Source organism: Falco punctatus, assembly GCF_963210335.1.
Source record: "Falco punctatus genome assembly, chromosome: 1".
NCBI classification, from domain to species: Eukaryota; Metazoa; Chordata; class Aves; order Falconiformes; family Falconidae; genus Falco; species Falco punctatus.
The window spans coordinates 65,476,470-65,494,311 of NC_137580.1; the positions used below are offsets into that span (position 1 = coordinate 65,476,470).

At 43.3% G+C, this 17,842-nt stretch overlaps 1 protein-coding gene across 9 annotated transcripts in view; it reads right to left on the bottom strand.

Annotated features, from left to right (window-relative positions):
• The window catches only part of EPHA5 (EPH receptor A5), a 209,792-nt gene that overhangs the window by 88,956 nt on the left and 102,994 nt on the right, over positions 1 to 17,842 (bottom strand). For 8 of the 9 annotated variants that reach the window (XM_080386716.1, XM_080386720.1, XM_080386719.1 and 5 more), the window contains exon 4: positions 2,074 to 2,229. The exons of the other annotated variant lie outside the window; for it this stretch is intronic. In XM_080386716.1, coding sequence (XP_080242842.1) covers positions 2,074 to 2,229 — 156 coding nt within the window. The remainder of the gene's footprint in view (positions 1 to 2,073; positions 2,230 to 17,842) is intronic. 9 annotated transcript variants of the gene reach the window in all.

Genomic DNA, 17,842 nt, shown 5'->3' on the forward strand with positions numbered 1-17,842 from the left:
ACTAGCTTATAGTAAGCTTTCAAAACAAAACAAAACAAAAAAAAAAACCCACCACCAAAACCCAGAATCAAACCCATCCAAACATTAAAACCCCCAAACAAACTTTAAAAAAACCTGAACAAGTAAGCGTAAAACCCCCAAACATAAAAAGAAAATCCCATGGTATTTGCAGAATCAGAAATCATAGTCTTTATGTACAGGATTCAAATTGCACCAGAAATCTGGTGGAGACAGGCATTGGAATTTCATTTCTTTTTAACATGAGCAGGTCACCAAGCCTGCTTGTGTGCCTCTGGAAATTCTGCCCCGTGCTCAGGTCACAGACATGCATAAACCTCTTCCTCAGGGATGGCAGCTCCTTCCCTGTGCTAATTCACCAGCAGGATGGACTGGAAGCGTATCCATCCATCCTGAGAAGTGACAGCAACACTGTGGACACTGGCAGCCTGGCATAACTCTGCACCAGTCCCTGGCTTTGATTCTGCTTGCACAGAAAGGCCAATTTTGTGTGTGTTTCCAGAGCTCAGAGTACTCCTCTCCATTCCCATTTTGAAATACCCTGCTGCACCTTATTGTCCCTCATTTACCTATGTTTTTTAAATCAGGCCAAGGGGCACAATGGACATCAAGAAGCCCTGGTATCAATTTTTTTCATGCTGTAACCCACCCTAGCTACCACTCCAAAAGACAATGGCATATGTGTTTATTAAAGTGAGAAGTGCTTGCATGACTTGCCCCCCCAGATCACTTTGATCCGACAACACCAGCTACTGATACGCTGCCTAAGGCGGTCTTCTCCTTCCCTGCAGCACACCTTCCAACAGCCACGTGATTCACGCTCCTTTGGCTAGAGAAAAGCAAATGCAGAGTTCAAGGACCCAGATTCTGCTCCAAGTGCCTCCTGCGGGCAAGCAAAGACCTGCCGAGGGCAATTTCCTTTGTGAGAACATCTCTCCAACTTTTTCTTTCACTTTTTGAAGTGCAAACTTGGGAAGCTAGAAAGGACATCTGTATTCACTGGGATGGAGGCACAAAAAGCCACTACCATGCCCAAAGCCACATCTGCATTATGCAAGGAAACAGTATGGAAGTCACCTCCACACCGTTGCCCAGTGGCTCTGAGCATGCATGGATTCATAAACCTACTTTTTCCTCCATGACTTAAGTTCCTTGGAAGTTCTACCTGCTCCTGCTCAGTAGTTCAGCTCCTCTTCAGTCTTTTTTAACCACTTTTGCACTGCACGAATCACATTCAGAGCATGAAAACCCAGCTCAGCAAAAACCTGGGGTCTGTGCTAAACTCGGTGGGACTAGCTGGGGGCATGCAAATTGTGACCCTAAGTATCTGAAACATAAGCTGAACAAGAAACTTTCAAGGTACAGCTCACAGGATAGCTCAAAGATGGCAGGAATAGGGCGAAATAAGTAATTCTGATTCCACCGACTAAACCTTGGACTCCCAGTACCCCAATTTGCTTGTTATACTACCTCCCCCTACACCAAGGGGATAAGCTCTACGTTTTTACTGCAGGTTTGGAGAAGCAGTTTCCATTGCAGAGTTTTGAGGCTACCTTGAAGAATGACTGTCTCCAGGCAGATAGGAAAGGTAGGGCTCTCTCCCTGCTTGTCTACTGAAAACAAGCTAAGAGATGGTACTAAGCAGTACCACGCGGACTCTGTCCGTGTCTGCCGCTGACAAGTGCAACCCACGGTCTCCTCTGTGTGCAGCCCCCACACTGGTATCCACGCGTGCACCGATGCGGATGTTTAAACGCCATGCTGCTGGCTGAGTCCACCCATAAGCAGGCGGCAAGAGATGGAGCATCGGTTACATTTGTTACAAAAGTGCTTCACGGGTTTAATGCCAGCTTTTGAAGCAAAAGGCTTCAAAAGGTCCGTTCTCGTGTAACCATGGGTACAGTGGACAAAGCCAGTGACATTACGAGTGTGTCAAGACTAGTTCAGACTCCAGACCAGAGCCTGTAAAAGCACATTATTTAGGATCATAATGCCTAGTCACAGTACAGGAACAGCTTGAAAGGATTAAATGCAACCCTATAAGCACATGCTTACTTGTACAGGCCATTGAAGGTGGGTCTGATTCCTTCCTAAAATAGTGTTCTTCACACAGGCAAGATGTGGATGCTTCATCAAGCGTGTAGCTGTGAGGGGGACATTTGCTGCAGGATGGACTGTGGGGTGAAGCTTTGAAGAACCCAGGTCTGCATACTGTGAAAAGAAGAACCACAAGCTAAGCTCTTCCATCATAAAATTAGTCTCTTCACATTTTCTTTTTAAAAAACCCCAACATATCTTCAGCTAGAAAACAGATAAACACTCATGAGCTATTTGGTTTGCATATTTTAAAACAGTCTATGCCACTAACAGACAGTGCATACTTAATATCTGCATAAAAAGAGAATGAGAAGATGTTGATTATTTTTCCCCCCTAGCATCTACCTTTGCTGGGTATTTATTTCCTTTTGAATGCACTGAATGTGTTAGAGGTAACGTCTTTTGGGCTCTGCTTTAGAAAACATCGTTGTGTTCGGGTTTTTTTTTCATTTGTTCTTAGAAACACAGGTAAAATACATCTGATGGTTTCCATTTTAAGATGTTCTACACCCAGAAATCAATGTCTCAGCAAACAAATAGCAACACAGTGGTGGAGGGGATCTCAAGATTGACAGCTTTAAGACATTGTGATAAGGCTGCTTCCCTAGGGTCTTTTCCCCTGCAAACCTGTGATGAATTTTCAAGTGCTCCATATAAGGCAGACTACTCTGGGTATGTCCTGAACCAGGCATGCTCGCCATACAAGATATCCTTCCAGCTCCAATATATCTACATGACAAGGCACAGAGACTTGATACATGAGCTATTTTTGTTCATGCAAATATAATATATGGCTAAGGGTAGTGTGGGGACTCTTTTTTTTTTTTTTTTTTTTTTGGTAAGCAATTTGAGGTGAATAAAGTAATATCTTGTTTCCAGCCTCCTGAAACAAGTGCTCTTTCACCTAAGCAAAGCACTCTGCATTTCACCTGCATGTGCACACTCGCTCAGAAGCACTGACAACCACAGATTTGCAGGTATCCACCCCAGCTTTAGGGAAAAGACAGCTGGCCCTGTAATCATAGCATTACATGTGGAATTACAAACCCAAAGTTAGCAAAAGGAGGAAAAGCTGATTTTCTGTTTGTCTCAAAAAGCACAGATACAGAGACATGTTGAAGCATCTCCAAAGTGCTGCTTTTTTTCCCCTTCAGATACGCTCTAAAATAATTCTGTCCAGTATGATACCAACGATACACAGGTCTGCTATCAGACTTACAGATATTACCTGGAAATCCCAGAGCCCTTCCATCTGCATTCCAACTTTCCAGTTGTAATTAGTTTGCAAAGAAAGCAAGCTCACAGCAGAAGCATTAATATTAACCCATCAGGAATGTTCCAGACAATCATAGCATGAAGGTCATGTGCTAAAACTCAGCCAGTGACGACACAATTCATCTTCACTGTAGATAAAGTATGTTTTGACTAGTGATCCCTTTTCCTCTGATGGACCAACTAGGACAACTGCCTCTGAAGTTGGCTCTGCTTCCTGCAGTACCAGAGAAACTCTCTCGACATGTTTCCTTTTACGTCACCAGCTTCCTCACCAAAGGTGAGACACTTGCACATCAGCTCCTGACTCCTAGAGCCAACCAGTAAGTCTTTGATGACAAAGACCGCTCATGCATCTAAACAGGTGTGATCCAAGAGCATCCAATATACCTCCCTCAGGCCCCACCTCCAGTCTTGCCTGGATCACGCAGCTCCTACAGCAAGTGCCATGCAACCATGAAGCAGTTCCCAAGCCCACCACAGGCTGCCAGCTCTCCATCATGCATCTGCTTTCTCTAGGGGATGGTCATCTCCAGCATCCCTGCTGACCTGTCCGAACCGGGCACCCTCCCACACCTGCCCCCAGTTCCCTCTTCTTCCCACAAGACAGGCAGAGAACAACTAGTGGGACTGGAGGTATTTACAGGTTTTAAAAATCCAATTTCCAAAATTGCTTATCATCCAGCTAGTGCTCCATACCTAGGTTGTGAGCTCTGCAGGATGCAGCTCATCTGCTTTGTGTCGATACACCAGGACTGGTGAACAGACTTAGGGCTGAATTTATTCTTGATGGCTGTTAGCACAGTTGCCACGAGCTGCTCTTATGCTGTATGGCACATTCCTCAGTTTCTAGCACAGAGTTAAGCTATTTTATTTACTCCACAATCACCTTCAAATGCTGCCCTACCTACAGCAAGGACTTGTTAAACAATCTCTGGAGAGCCTTCTGAGAGAGAAGACCACCAAATGGCTCCTCTCTAACCTACAGTTTGTATTTCAAAGCCAAATCAAACTCACTTGCACACGCAGACAATAGAGATGGGGAAATGAAAGCACAAAAATAACAAGGGCAGCCCATGTCTAGTGTGTACTCGATGTAATTAGCCTTCAAAAAAGGACTGGAATTTATCTCATTATGTCCCATCAAGACAGACAGAAAATCATTACGGCACAAGAGTTTACCGTGCTTCTATTTTGTTCAAAGCAGCAAATGCAAAATAAGTCAGTTTTCCTTGACAGATTTTCAACGAGGTGCAGCTTGTTAAAGACGGTATGATACGTAGCTCAGCTCAAAGGGAATGTCTGGTTTTCATGAATAAGTACCGAGCCAACAGATGTACAACACCAATAACCCATGTTTTAATGAGAGATGTGAAATAAAACTGAACTGGACCAATTTTTGTATAATCTGCAGGCTCCCATGGGTCAGGCAGGTCCCTTCTCTATCCAAAAGGAGTAAGGAGGAACATTCAAGAGCATTCAATTACACTGAAGATTTCAACACGAGTCTTTACAACAAACAGCCAGCAGAGCAACGTGCTGTCTTATCTAAGTGAAATACTCTTGTGTCGATTAGAAAGGAAGAATTCAGGGACAGAAGATGGGACATGGAAGAAAAGGGAAGACAGAAAATAGAAACAAATGCAAGAATTGCCACAGGAAGCGGTGGTGTACCCTGCAGCAGATGCTTTGAGGAGGACAGAAAAGGGTTTGCAGGGCTCCCCCAGAACAGCCCTCCAGCCTCTTGTGACCAGCAGCCTGGGGACCACTCCTGATGGAAATTACACTCACGCTACCATGCTCAGGGACAGAAGCAGCTGTAGTTGCGTGGGTGTTTCAGGCATTACTAGTATCTATTATAACGCTTTTCTCTGTACCTTTCCTTTGTGTTTGCTTTATACATGACTATCATGGTTTACCCCAGCCAGCAACTGAATACCACACAGCTGCTGGCTCACTGCCCCCACTGCTGAGATGGGAAGGAGAATTGAGAAAAGGTAAACCCCACAGGCTGAGATAAGAACAGTTTAATAACTGAAATAAAAGTAAAATATAATGCTGCTACTACTACTACTAATTGAAATGAAAAGGGAGATAACAAAAAGAGAAACAAAACTCAAGGGAAAAAAACCAAGTGGTTCTCAATACAACTGCTCACCACCCACTGACTGATGCCCAGCCAGTCCCCAGGCAGCCATCACCCTCCCTGGCTAACCTCTCAAAGTTTATATATTGAGCACGACATCATACGATATGGAATATCACTTTGGCCAGTTGGGGTCAGCTGTCCCAGCTGTGTCCCCTCCCAGCTTCTTGTGCCCCTCCAGCCCTCACACTGGAAGGGCCTGAGAAGCTGAAAAGTCCTTGACTTAGTATAAACATCACCCAGCAACAACTAAAAACATCAGTGTGCTATCAACACTGTCCTCACATCAAATCCAAATCTCAGCACTGCATCAGCAAGAAAATTAACTCCATCCCAGCCAAAACCAGGACAACACCACAAAGGAGAGGACAGCTGGTGAGATGGTTCAAGTAGCAATCCTCTAATAAACAGGGATGCTGTGATGAAATGGATGCTGTTAGATTAAAGCTAAGCCAGGAACATTTTATGCCTCCACACTGCAGAGCAGGTATCACGGTAGCCAGATGGGTACAGCCTTGGCTGAGATCAAAAACCAAATGCAGGATCTGGTACCGTGTCATTTTTCTGGCACTGATGGCCAGTGTCTCAGATATTTTGGAAACTCGATTCAGAGCAGAACAGGGCCATGAACAGCTTACCTTGCATGTACCTTGGGTTCTGGTCTATATCTTACCATTCCTCTTCCGACAGTCAACCTTACAACTTCTTAATGAAGTATATTTTATCTATCATAAATAAAGAATTACTTTATTTAAAATTATATGGGTGTCTGGGGTTTAATTTCTAATTAAATCTTATTTTAGACTTCTTATGTTCCTATTTCAATATTTCTAATTCAACAGCTCTTGGAAGGATATGTAACTAGTACGGTATGGTCACAGACATAATGGTGCTATCTCTTTTCAAGGGGGTGGGAAAAGGAAGAGAAACAAGATGAGCCTAAGACGGCTCATAATCTGCTGCAAGCCAGCTGAAAAGAAATGAAATAAACTTTTAAGCTTTGATACCTGCTTCTTTGTTCCTAATATTAAAACTGATAACACTTTTACTGATTAACAGCCAGTGATGTGTGAAAATAGTCTTTTAATTAAATTGGTTGCTAGAAAAAAAATAATAGACTAGACACTTCAAATATGCCATAAACAACCTGCTGGCGTTAGGTACAAGTGGGATGTGTTTCTGTTAGTAACACATCCATTATTAGCAAATTAATTTCACTCTCTTTATTTTTAGTAGCAACCACAAAATACTGTAGGCATGGAGCATTAACGCCTGTGCAGTCTCTTGCTTGTGCACTTCAGGATGGGCCAGAGAGAGATGGCTGCGATGACGGACAGCAGCAAGAGCCTCTAAGGACAGCAATGGTGTGAGCTGATGCCTTAAACCAGCAGCGATCAAATTAGACACTAGCTTCATACCTTGCAGACAGGAGCCCACAAGAACCGTGCTGAGAGAAACTGGCTCTTGGAACATGGGTATATGGGTAAGGAATCACTGGTCATCTTACAATGAAAACTGGCCTCTCCAAATGATCTGCTGAACTTTATGTGCTATATCAATACTGGAAACAGTGAGTACGGTGGGGGTGGGGGTGGAAGCCAGCAGAACAAGCCAATAACATCAAACATCTGGGACTACTTGACAGATTATTTTTTGCAAGCCTGAACATTAAATGATTCGCAGCTGCATCCCTGTGACTGTCCCTTAGTTTCAGCTGAAGGCTGCATCCAACAGGTAGGGCTCTGCTTGTCTCCAGCTGCCCCACGCCTTCGATGCCACACCAGCCCCAGGCAACAAGTGCTGAAAGCAAGGACCACCTCTGAGGGTCTCCATATCCACAGCCACGTACGTGGCTACATTGGTAAATCCACCCAAGTAATATTAGTGGAAATTCCAGTTTTGTCCCTGGAGAGAGAAAAGCTAGGAAACACAACCTTTTAAGACCTGAAACCCCAGGAGATATAAAAAAGGTCCAACCTATTACTCCTTTCACACTCTCATGATGCAGGAAGGATAAACTCACAGTACTTAAGTGCTTAGGATCAGCAAAGCAAGCTTTCGCATATCCCAGAAAATAAAGCTCTAACAGGAATTACACTGCCTCCCTTGCAGAGCATTGAATTAGTCTCCACAGTAATCAGAAACCACAAATATAACTGATAAGGCAGTGGCACTAATCCATAAATAAAGCTAATGGACAGAATGTAACAAAAATGAATGAAGATAAGGATGACTAGTCTAGATGGAGCACAGGTTATCCGCTGAAACTGATGTTTCCTCCTCAAACTACAACCCCTCTCTTTGCTCCTCCTTCCTCTCCTTTAGTCCCATTTTCCCTTTCAGACTGCAAACTTCCTCGGGCAGGGGGACACAGCACAAATTACCACAGCTTTTAGAAGCAACCGCAGCATAAAACTCTCTGCCCCACGGACAGACCTACCAACCACACCAAGACAGCCCTCTGCTGAAACACAAGGAGGACATGCGGGGGTGTGTGTCCAGCAGGTAGAACACATCAACTCCGCCTTCATCAGCACATCGCTCCAGCACGGGGAATATGCCTTGAGAGATGAAGGATTTAAGCAAAACCAAGCTGCAAATAAAACAACCCCTGTTCTTGTCTCCGGAGCTGCCACGCTTTGAAGAGTTTGCACAGAGAAGAGGGGGCTGCTGCCTCTTAGATGCAACCAAAACCTAAAGAAAGGTATAGAGAGGTATGGTCCTTACAACGCAGAATCAATTAAACCGCTGAGTGGCTCCAAGCCTTGGCTTGTGCTCCTGAAATGCACTTTTAATTACAAGAAAAAACAAAACAAAAAACACAGCAGGCTGTCTCCATGTTTCCCAACCACTATAAACACATGATCTCCATGCACTTCTAAAAAGTATTTCAAGAACTACAGCAACCCACCACCGAGCATCCTCCTACAGAATTTACAAGCAGGCTCCCAAGAGCTAATCCTGCCCCTCCTTAACAGCTCTCCTTGAACTGCAGGCCGATACCAAAATTGCTGCCAAAGCTATAAAGCTACAGAAGAATGCGTAAAATGCCCCAATTATATCTCCTTCAGGTTTGGTCTCTCTGCAATAGCACTGCGTTGCTTCCTGCAGCATGCCTTGGGGATTTGAAGGGAATTAAATAAAAATCCACTAATAAAACATAGCAATTTGAACCTGCCAGTTTGCTTGAATCCAGCAGACTTGCCAGCATCCTTTGGAAACTCCAAGGCCCAATGATGTAGCCCAAGACCTGCTAAAGGTCCTTTTAAATGGGTTCCTGGAGCTTGCTGGGTAAGTGGGGCATCTAAGGGCTTTGTACCTTGGCAAAAGAGACTTTGCCCTTACCTTGGATGTACGCAGATTCATGCATCTCAAGTGGGAAATACTCTTTCAAGGTTTTTTCTTTGGTTCTAACAAAAAATGGTGTCTTTTGATGCTGTTCTGTCCAACCTTAAGCTAACTCAGGCTGAATTACCTCCATTCTGCACTGAAATCAGCTCTAGCTCTGAATACCAAAACAACTTTGAAAACTAGAATATAAATAAATCAGTACTTTCAGTTCCTCCCTCTGAAATACCCCTTTTTCTGCCACGTGACTCACTACATTGTCACACGGCAATTTATGACATGACCGTAGTTGCTGGAAAACTAAGAATTAACTGCCACTAATGACATTAATGTGTTTCTTCTAAACGGTATAAAACTTCATCACATGGCATCACTCTGAAAAATTCATCAAATTCCCAAGTCATCTACATTTGCAAGCCATAAAAATACCTAGAACACAATGCAGTTGAAAATGCTCATGATTACATTAAGATCTTAATGGGCTATATTTCTGCACATCCCGACTTTGCTCTAAAGACGATTTTGAAGCAATCAACGAGGCAAAACCTGAATCAAGCCTAAACTCTCAGCAGCGCGATAGAGGAGCAGGGAAGTAGATTTATTCTGACATATATGCAAACCCGCACTATCATTTGCGTTTGATTTTGCAGAAGGCAAGCAAGCTATGGAAAATAAATGTTTTTAGGGGAATCAGATGATTTTTCAAAAGCACTCAGCACTGTGTGAGTGCGCTCCTACTGGATACGTTGATGGCAGGGTTAGCTGGGCATGCTTTGGTTTTGGGGTGGTTTTTTTTTCCCCTAGAATTTCTTGTTCAAAAAAACCCACAACAAAAAACCCTGGAAGAAACTGGTACATTTCTAAAGAATCTACATCCCATCTACTGCTCGGATGAAGTGTCTTTTCTTAGCAAACCCAAATTTCTGCTACCAGCAACCGTGTGCTCCTGCAAGCATGTACAAGGGCTCCTTCAGCTCTCAGCCCAGGTGGCACCTGTGGTCCTCGTCACTCTCTGGTTACAAGGGACAGATCCAAGCTGGTCTCACTGAGCCCCAGCTACCTGGCTTGCAATAAAAAAAGGGAGTCCACATCCCAGTGTGGATGCTGATACTACAGCATCTCTGCCTATTGCAGCTATAAAATATCTATCTCTCTAAATCTCTATGTCTATAAAAATATATCTGTGTATCTTTACGTTGTTCTCCAAGGTGCAGGACAAAGATGTACTTAAATTACGCTTAAATTATTGTCTTTTCTTTTAACGAAGACAAACTGAAATCATTTTACTCTCTTAAACAGAAGAAGTGATGATTTACAATGTTGCACCTAAGGGAAAAATACGATTTCAGATACAGAAGGCAGCAGGGACACATTTGTTTCTGCACGCTCAAAAACATAACTTGAGCTGCCTGGCTCTGCGCGTAATCCAAGAGGCACAAGAGTCTGTTTAGGGGGTTTCTGCACACAAAGACACACACCTCAGGTCATCCTTTGTTATGTGAATGGTAACTTAAACATTCAAGCTGCATTGCACACTAAGTGAGAGGAGGATTGATGGACAAGCTGCAGAACTCCCTTGAGTTTGATAGCAGCGCTGACTGAATAGCAATAACAAGCATCATCCCTAACGGCAACAGGGGGACAGGATCAAACTCGAAAACGATGCAGCTAAACCCCCCTATATCCATCTGCGTACACATGTTATGGACAGTAATGCAAAGACCAGCCAGCAAAATCTCCTGGAAAACATGGTTCTTCAAAGGCGCATGTTTGCTGGCACAATACTACAATATATGGGGTTTAGTCCTCTGGTTCAGTCTGCCATAGGAATCTGGAGCCCAGCCAGCAAAGAAACTTTGTCTGATTATGCTGTGGTTTGGACAGTTGCAACCCATTGTGGTTAAGAAATATGACGTTTGGGAGGATTTATTTTGATGATTTATGTCCTGTGTGTTTACTCTACCAACATTTCAAGGTTTTAGCTTGAACTAATAGACTGTACATATGTGGGCAATACAGTAGTACAAATGCTTAAAACATTTCCTCCTGGTTGGCTCTACCTTGCCTAACTTCATTTGTGTGGGCAAGATTTCTAGGTGGTATAACATCAGCTTGTCCTCCACTGACTGCTTTGGTCCAAAAAAGGCATCATCCCACCAACCTACAGTGATGCTAACACCTACACAAAAGGATCCTTTCAAACCCTGCATCAAATGTTTAAGGGCTTGTTTGCTTTTAGCTTTATGTTCATCTATCTCTGGAAGTAAATTTGGTAGGACTGGCTGCAGACAATTTATTTTAAAATTGTTCCTCTGTAATTTATGGCTGAACATATGTCACTTCAGACACATCTATTCAAATTCCATCAGACAGCGATGGAGATGGATCTTTTACAGTCCTTCTGACAAAAAAAAAAAAAAAAAAAAGACAGGAAGGATTTATCCAGAGTTGCCTGTACTAAGTGTGCTAAAGGAGACACACAAAAAAATTACTTTGGGGAAGCGTTTGGGGTTTTTTTTTTGGCAAATTTAAGATGCTAGCTAACTATGTGGTAGGCAGGCGGCTTAGAGGTGCATAGAAAGAAACGCAGACATGTCTCTTAGGGAATGCCTCCCTGCAGTCATGTCTCCTTCCACAGATGCTCATGGGCTTTTGCATTGGAGTGCACTGCTTGTAGTTACAGATGCAGGTCTTGCGAAGATAAATTCTGCCCTGATACCATGAGATGCTTTGGCTTTAGCTAGGAGGCAACAAATCAAAGGGTGTGTGCAAGGAGGACATGCAAGTATTAACACCCTGAGAAATTTAACGAGGAAAGCTGAGCAAGCTCCACACACACAACAAAATGCAGAAGCATCAAGCAGTTATCCCATCACATGCAGATACAGCACTCCATGATTTCAGTTTAATTAACCAGACATAAAAATACTGACATTATTTGACTAAACTACTCTTGGGTCAGATGGACACTGCAACATTTCACAGATCATCTGCCTTGCCGAGTAAGTCCATTGAACAGCTCCTTTTTAGGAACAAGCTCAAAGGGCAACTTGAGGTATTGATGGCTCTTCCCACGTCAGCCTGACAATACTGGGAGCTTTTCCTTGAGCTCCAATCCTGCAGCCCTGCAACAACAAGATAATTTACTTCAGTACAATCTCTCCCATTTCTAGAGGAAAACTTGCTGCATATGAATAAATACGCTCAAATTCATGATAAATCAATACAACTTGACACTTTAAACCTCCTGATTTTGGAGCCATTCTCAAAACTATTTGGGCAGATGGCTTTAGTATGCTGGAGATGGACCATCCTTGCCGTGAACTAGCTAGAACTGCCATGACTCCAGACCAGACAGAAAAGCACCAAAACCCCAGAGGAAAAACAAATGCAGTTATATCCCGAGAAGATATTTTCTTTGTCAGACCATAAACAGTATTTTTCTGAGACAAAATCATCCTACTTTTAGGAGGAAGATATCCCACTAGCATCCCTGTCCACTGCCTCTTCTCATGGGCTTTGTTCTTGCCCCAAAATGGCTGTTTGACATATGCAATTGCTCCAGAAATTCATATGTGAAGCAAGAAGTAAAGCAAAGCAAAAGCAAACACTGCCTTCCCTCTTGCTACAGGAAGCCTCATCACAACCCTCCTTCCTGCCAAATCCATTTCCCCATACCATAAAGCACCACCCTGAAGCACACTTTGCAGCAGCGATGCTGGCCATTCTCACAGGCTTTTTATTTAAGATTTTGATCTGTCAGAGCTTGATTTATGGAGATTTAATTCGCAAACTATTACAAGGGGATACTGCTGCTCACATACAGCTTAGCTTGCTCTCTAGCTACATCCAAAGAAATAAACATTGCCTGCGTGAGCCTGTTTGCCCTGGAAACCCAGCACTATCTTTATTTGTAATTTCTGCTGCATCTCCGCACCCTCGCAGTGCATCAACTTGAACAGTCTTCCTAAGGCAGTTTGAAGAAAAATCCAACACTTTTGCTTTACAGACCATTCACGTTTAATTTGTTCAAGGGGAGACTAGAAGATGAGAGTGGAGAGAAAGGGGAGCAGCTGGTGTGGACACAAGGGCATTGCACCCTGGGTTTGGTGTACCTACGCCTTGCAAGAAAAGATTGCAACCTGCTCATCTTATGTTTCATACACAACCACCCCCAACAGTTTACCATCCCATAGCTCCTCTTCCACACTTGTTTTCAAACCCTTGTCAAGTATCGTGGCATCTATCCTGTGATACCCAGCAGGCAAGGGTGGCACAGGAAGATGCTGCTTGTCCTTCTCAGCAGCCCTGAAAGGTAAAGACCGCAGGAGAACCTGAAGAATCACTCTTATCATTAAAAAAAACAACTAACCAGACAGAGAAAGAAAAGAGGTTTCTAGCCTTCTTGAGAAGAAAGCCTGGAAATGCAAACACAAATAGCTCAACCATCAGAAGACAAATGCAAAAAGCCCAGTATTTATTCCTTTATTTGAAGTGGTACACTTTGCACTGGAAGACTAAATGGGAGTTTCTTGACTCAACAGGGACTGGTAATATTTTCCCCCTCGTCACCTCTTGGCCTCCCCAATATCCAGCATGGATTCCATATGGATGCACTACTGGATGGTGGTTTCTTTTCAGATGTACTAGAGAGCAGCCAGGAACATCTGAGGCTCTGACACTTATATGACACAAAACAGCATTCACAATTTATTTTTTTTAAAGTTGTGCCAAGTGGCAAAACCACAAGTTTCATTATTCTGCACAGAAATTCTCTCATCATCCAGCCAAATTTAAAAACAAATAGTTGCAATTAAATGTGTTGCTACATTATTTATACAGATGCATTCAATTTTCAAAAAGCTGCTATAAAATACAAGGGAAATTTATTGCACTTTTGGTGTATACTTTCTTCTCTCTGCTCAAATATATGTTGCTCCTTGCCTTTTTCCCCCCCTCACGTTACTTAACACATTATTTTCCAACCACTGTTTCTGCTGCTTTTGTCTTGAAAGAACCAGGGATGTAATCCAAATCCAAATGTTTCTTGATTATTTGTGAACAAGGCTGCTGAATGATTACTAGACAGATAATTCCAGTATTTCCCTTGCAGTCGAGGACCTCTCCTCATCTCTGCATTTTGCTCTTACAGCTGCTGGGTAAATGATATGCACCGAGGCTGCCCAAGGCTTCATAGCGCATATTAATTCTGCCAGGAACTCCAGACACTCTGAAGAATTGCTAATTTAACAACAGACTGTGAAATTATTTTTTCTTTCTTTATTAATTGCTGTGCTATTCGAAAGTGACTTCACTGCCCCGACAGTCTTTTGGCGTGAAGAACAGGGGGCATTTCAACCTGCCAGGAAATAATTGAAAGCTTTCTCCCCAGCAGTCCCTATATTCATAACCAAATATAAATATGTGAAACAAGTGCTAATAAAAATAGGTTAACTTGCTGCAGGTGTTCCTCTGTCAATTTACCCAGGTGATATTAGCAAAATCTGACAGGGAAGCACAGTGATATATTTCACTTGTGACTTCACATTTTGATTCCGTTTGTTAGGGTATATGTGCAGGGATCTGGCTTTTTCTCCAAAACCTCTATAGCTGTCAGTCTGTGCAAACAGGATTTGACAAGATGTCCATTTAGCAGTATGGAAGGGCAAAGGAAAAAAAAAAACCAAACAAAACAACAACCAACAACGAGAGCTGGAGAGACCAGGTATCTGGGTAAAGCTGCACTGCAGTGCAAAAATGGATGCTCTTCACATACCGAGCAACTCGAAAAAAAGCAGCTTGATATGCAGGATCTGAGGCAGTTTGCATCCTTTAATCAATAGCTCCTTCAAGAAAGGTGGCCAAGAATAATATAAATAGAAGGCAGAGGAGAAAGAAGACAAAAGGCCAGTGCTGGAGAAAGTATCAGGATCACTGTACACTACACTAATCCACAGGAATATTTTTGGCTGGTCTTACTTCTTTTTTAAAAAGAGAGAGCAAAAGAAAAGCTCTCCTTTGCTCATGAGAAATTAGATTTAAAGATAAATCTAAATAGGAAGTTTTGCTTTCCAAAATTGCCCTTTTCCAGCTTGAGGAAAGAAGCAGAAGGTGATTAAGCTGTCTCTTCCAGAGATAATGTAGGAATATGATCTGCTTAAGGAGCCCCGAATTTAGAACCCTTCAGAGCTTGTCTCTCCCTGCAAAGAACTTTGGATAGACCAGAAGTATGTGGATGGGTTACAGTGAAATACAGTAAGAATTAGCTATAAAGATGAACCAACAGAAAATTAACATTGCATTTCAACAAGACAGTGATCAGAGTTCAGAGATTTAAGGTAAGTGGCTGGTGAGTGAAGGTAACAAAGGGATTCTGGTTGTCTGGGCAATTCCTGCATCTCTGCAAGACTGTCTTCAAGACTGGGTTAAAAGGAAAAGTAAATGTATGACCTGAGTTAAAATCCAGAACAAAGGTGCTGAAGCGGTGGGGTTTTAGCCAGACCGTACCTTTCAGCACATGCCAAAGTCACTACAGAACCTCACACAGCATCAGCCACACCAGTGCTGCCTACAGGCAGCATGAACAGGCAACGGCTTGCCGTCACCTCCTCCAAGACGCATGACACCTGCTGAAGCCACAGGTACACCAGGCTGCAGAAAGCCATCGTCTTCCTGCCCTCTCCCTTCAAAGGCAACGTTGGCCATGCAGCCCAACACACAGTTTTCATGGTCTGAAACACACGAGACCACAACCCTCATCCTGCACCCCGGCAACCTCCAGCTCACACAGGACCACCCCAGGTGCTGTTCAAATGCATTGATGGACCACAACCAGCCATCCCCATGGCTATAGGAGGGTACACACCACCACGTGCACAGATCAAGCAACCTACAGCTCAGTCTGGGAGCGGTACCAAACCGTAAGCCCGAGAGCTGGGTCAGACAGCACTGAAGCCACCAAACTCGGTCCCAGCCACCAGGCGGGTCTGCGAATGACCTGCCATCCTAAAAAAAAGGAAGGCCGGGAAAATATTTGTGTCAAAACCCATCCCAGACAGACACCCCCAACCAGTTGTGCACCTTCACAGCATCCCTGGACATCACCTCTGGCGTAAAGCGGTGAAATGAGATGTCAGCTGAGCAGAGTCAGTCATGCCCTCCTTCCGTTGCTGCTCCACCGAGGTAGAAAATATGTATTACTGAAGCCATGAAGTGCTTACAATTATGGCCCCAAACCCAGTAATCTCCACTGATGTAGGTAAATTGCTGACCCCTCTATCACTGTTATTCATGATGTAAAAACCCCTTGGTTTTTCTCTGCAGCTTAATAAAACCTGTGGGGAATTGGCACAAGGCTTTCATTCCTTATAGCTAGCCTTTAATGTTGAAGTCTGGATTTCCTGGAGGGGAACTGAACAGTTTACAATAATTAGTGATTTACATATAGAGGCGTCAACAAAGATACATGGCATTAAGTTACTAAGATGAAGGGCTCCACCTTCTTGGTTGCTACATTTGATTTTATTTTATTTAAAGATTCTGTATTTTAATTCTGCTCACATTCTGCTATCACTAGTAAAGTGGCCTGAAGCGGACAGCAAGAAGAGAACACTAAATCGAAGGCTTAAATCTTTTCTTCTTCAGTTCCCTGGCAGATTTAAAGAGCAACCTGGCACTAATGCTTTCAAATAATATACTGTTGGACCTGACACAGCAGAGAAATTCTGCTTCAAATCACACAACAGTCCAGGTGACCATGCAATTACAATTAACCTTCTGCCCACTGTGCCTAATGAGAAATGATCATGTGAATGATAGGCTTGGGAAAGGACCCAGGTATCAAAAATAAAAAGATTTCTGATTCTTACATATTTAAAAAGCCATTTTCAGTTAAGAAAAAGCCAAGAGACACTAATTCTAGTTTTGCATCCAAAAGAAATTAATAACCATTGCTAATACACATGGAGGCATAAGCACACGCTGTCAGCCTTCTAGCAGCAAGAGTGATGCACGGAAGTCTCCTACCACCACACCGCTCTAATCGGAAAAGTACTAATATCCTCCACCACCATAAATCTCAGCCCAGACCAGGGAACATGAATTTTGTCTGTGCTGGATAAAAAAAGGTAATATAACCTCAAAATAGCATGCAATATTTTTTGGCACACTTATTGGGCCCATGGGGTTCCCATTACAACATCACTAACTGGTGAGGTATCCTATGTTGTCCCATCAGTTTTGTGCTTCTTCTGCTTTATGTCCCTCACCTCCTGCTTACCTCGTGAGCTCCCTTTACCAGAGAGCATCCTCATCTCTCTGCTCACACAGCATCATCAGAGGTGAGCAAAGCTATTTTCCAGCCTGCTCCCTCTGCAGAACAGGGAAACACAAAGATCGTCCCACCCTGGGAAGAGCCGAGGGCACCCGTTTCCTTTCTTGTACCCAGTTGTAACAGGGGAAGCACTTATTTGCCCCAAACACTGCCCTAGTCAGAAGTTACTGCCCCTCCAGATCCGCCAGCAGAGCAGTTGGAGTGATCACTCCCTCACCTGCTTCAGTGAAGCAAGCTCATTAGTTTAAATAATTGGTTATGGTTTTCATTAATTCTCTCATTCTAATTAATGTCCAGAATGTAAGGGACAGAAACCTCCAGCTGAGAAGCAGTAGAGCACATGTGCACATGCATGTGTGTATATATATATATTTATTTATTTATATGTATAGGACATGTTTATGCAAATTCTATCCCCACACTTCCTGAATCTGGCATTTTCTAGCATAGATATGCCTCCCAAGTACAACAGAAGCAATATGGACATGCCCACCCAGATTTCACCACTTGCACCTGGAAGACGCGAATTACTTGCAGACACTGCCAAGACCCCTTTGGATGCAAAGCAAACCTTTACCTCCCACTTGCTCCTGAGCCAAAGGACGCAGCACCACCAGACATATGCAGGC